The 3573-nt window shown below is 29.1% G+C and overlaps 1 protein-coding gene across 1 annotated transcript; it reads left to right on the top strand.

Annotated features, from left to right (window-relative positions):
• The first annotated feature begins 2963 nt into the window (after positions 1 to 2963).
• Positions 2964 to 3573, top strand: LOC110909710. The gene has a single exon (XM_022154519.2). It carries the CDS (start codon positions 3093 to 3095, stop codon positions 3378 to 3380), a length of 288 nt encoding a protein of 95 aa, XP_022010211.1. The 5' UTR covers positions 2964 to 3092; the 3' UTR covers positions 3381 to 3573.

Below are 3573 nucleotides of genomic sequence, written 5' to 3'. Positions count from 1 at the left end.
AAATTTTATAAAGTTAAGAACATTTTTGTTTTATACAAATTTACAATTTTTACCAATTTTTAACAAATTAATTTTACTAATTTTTAATAAATTAATATTACACCATTTTAGAAGAAAAAAATGTAAAATGAAGAACGTTAAAAGTATATTTAATCTTTGTAAGGAACCGCATTTAGCGTTTTTGTTGTAACCATGACCCCATGAGTTTGTCCTTCGGTCACCTATATACATTTTAATTACGAATATTCTTAAGTTATAATGTGATTAAAGTACACTGTCCACATATAAAATCAACCATCACATTTATATATATATACTTTCGAGAAATTACTATATAGCTATAACAACTATATATGATCTACATCATTTTACTTATAAATTGGTGTAAGTTTATAATTCTCTTTCAAAATATACACCTTCACACAGAGGCGGAGGAAAGTGGGTGCTCGGGGGTGCATCCGCCCACCCCAATATTTCGGTTAGAAGTGTACAAGTTCCGATTTTTCGTTCGAAAATTTTAAAATTATATAAGATCGCCCCTAGATTATTTTTCTTAAATTGTATATTCTAAATATTTACAAACTTTGTACATAAATGATGCGTAGTTTGGTAAATATACACTTTGTTTTATTTGGAACTATTATTATTTGACTCGATTTGAATCGAATAGCCAACCCAACCCGAACCGAAACATAACGATAGAAAAAAAGTTTTATTGAGTCCCATTACTTTACACCCCCTCAAAACTTTTGTTCAAACTCACCACTCTCATAACATTTGACCTTTTCAAGTATGCCTTCATGTCACAAGGACCCACACATGCAGATTAGGTATACACACTATTTTATAAATATGTGTAGTGCATTTTAGTCATGTGGTCAATTTTCTTGTAATTTCCTTTCAATTTACCTTCATATGTCACTATCTATTCTGGAAAATACCACAACTTGGCGGCCAATTCGTTAAATATAAGATATTTGACATGTTAATTAATTAACACAAGTGTCTATACTTAAATATCAATTGTATAACTTTGTTCAAACATTTTCCCTAGTTTAAAATAAAGTCTATAAAGTTATATTATTACAAGTTAAAAATCAAAATAACAACCATAAATATAGGTCAATTCAAAGACTATGAATTACAATCCTAAAGTTGGTAGCTACAATCAAAGGGATAGGTTTAACCATCGTTATCATAGTAAACCAACTATGAATATTTCTTTCAAAAAAAAAAAAAAAAAAAAAAAACCAACTATGAATATATAAAGCACTTTATTATTTTTGGAAGATATAAACCTTAATTAAGTAAGCATCTAGGTTAACAACAAATCAACCAACCAAAGCATAAGCCAACACAAAATTATTTTGGATTCAAAGCTCACGTTACAAAAGAAAGACCTACTTATATTATTTTGAGTGTTAACTTTTAGTGATTATTATTCAGTTTTTATTTTACTCCAAATTAAGGTTACTTTGTTAGCAAATTTGTTTATACTGTTAGTAGATATCATATTGTTAAATTCTTATTAATAATTTGATTTTCCTTAATTTTCAAGATTCATTATTCATTAAAACGTTTTCATAGGAAAATTTATAGTAGAATGACAGGTAAACGGACAACAAGTTGCGCCACAACCCTCTTCTGAATAGCACATCTGATCCTATCGAAAACAAAACTTTGATTCCAAAACGTGCAGAACAATTTCTTGACGTCTCCTCTCATCAAAATATGTAGACGTCTCAACACCTTTTTGCCTTTACGAGTTATAAATACTCATCAAATACGAAAGACCTCATCATTTTCAAATACGATACATATAAAATTGATAAAATCTTTAACATAAATCCCAATAATAGTTATGCTGTTAGCATGGCCGTTATGGGGGATTTAATGGCCCTAACCGACCATACTTTTGTTGAGATGGTGATCCATGTACTTTATAAATGCTCATGCTAGAAATTGAAATTAATAATATTAAAATACATGATATTTTATATAGTATATTTTAATTTAATTTATTGTCTTTCGTATGATCGATCATTACTTTGTTTGTTTGTTTTGGATAATGACCATTGTTTTGTTGCCCAAACAAGACCATTACTTCGTTCTTTATCATTTGTGGAGTAGAGGAAACCGATGGTCATTATTTGATTATATCATTTTCATATTATCCACGTGGCATACTTTCTTTATGGATTACACGATATTTCCATGACACGACGTTGTCAAGTTCAACAAGGCAAGTCAAAGTGGATGGCTTTTGTAGTTTGTACTCCACAACCATGCATATGATATCCTTAATTTGATAACTTTTGCTTCATTTATTTTTTATATTTAAAATTATAACATTTCAAAAAAACACATATTTGTTTGATTATGATCCCACTACATGAGAATATGATAACAACATTCTTTTATACCATTTCTATAAGACACATGATTAAACATATTAAAGTTGAAGTGAGTTTTAACAAATATAAAAATATAAACCCTTTCAAGTATATTGATTTTATTTATGTTTTTGTAAAAACACACACGCACACAAAAAGATAAATGAAATAAATTACTTATCTTAATAAAAAAATATTGGAAGAACAAAAATTGCATAATGTATATATTAATTTAATTAGTATATGATCAAGAAAATTAGGCATTAAGCTTAAATGTCTTTTTTTTTTAATTTTTATTTTTTACAATTGATTGTAGTGTAATAACGTACATTATAGAGATGAGAAATACACAATCATTACTTGTATAACACACTATTTATATAAAATGCATCATTACTTCACATGCCATTTTTATGATGTGTAAGTTTCTACCAGCACGTATTATCTTAAAGTATTTGTTGATAAGATTCAATATAAGCAAGGGAGATTGAGTCAATTAACTTGTACAATTTTTAAAGTTATATATATGTCGACATACTTCAAGTCATCAAAACCTTCTTATATAAGTCCCCTTTGCAATCCCTTTAATCTAATTTTCCATTTGTATTCATCTCTCTCTCTCTCTCTCTCACACACACACAAAGGCATATACACATACATATATATTCATACACAATCATAATACAATTTTCCGGCAACATGGCAATGGAGGATATTATCTCCGGTGACACTCTTATAAAGATTGGTTTGTTCATACTTGTTCAAGTTCTTGTTTATCTTATTCTATCAAGTTCTTCCAATATCTTCTCAAAGACTGCCCCTAGTCTCCGGGCAACCAGCTTTAGAAGGGTTCGCTCGGTTAGTATTCGCCAAATGATTGCTGCTCTCTCCGACCTGCCCGCCGGCGGCGAGACATCTCCGTCCAACAAAGGCTTAAGGTCTTTTACAAGACAAGACTCCATTACTACCCATGATCATTCTCCTTAGGTTTTGATCATGATGTGTTTGTATTGTGAATATTAGATGTGGGTTGATATATTTTTGGTTTTTGGTTGATTTATTTGTGAATAATATGGATGATTGATTTATCATTGTTTATGTGATTGAATATGAACATAATTATTTGATTAAATGTATCTTGTGATTTACTAGTAATTGAATGATTTGAGAGTTGTAATAA

This window comes from Helianthus annuus, chromosome 15, assembly GCF_002127325.2.
Source record: "Helianthus annuus cultivar XRQ/B chromosome 15, HanXRQr2.0-SUNRISE, whole genome shotgun sequence".
NCBI classification, from domain to species: domain Eukaryota; kingdom Viridiplantae; phylum Streptophyta; class Magnoliopsida; order Asterales; family Asteraceae; genus Helianthus; species Helianthus annuus.
This window is presented reverse-complemented; position numbering and strand designations above follow the sequence as displayed.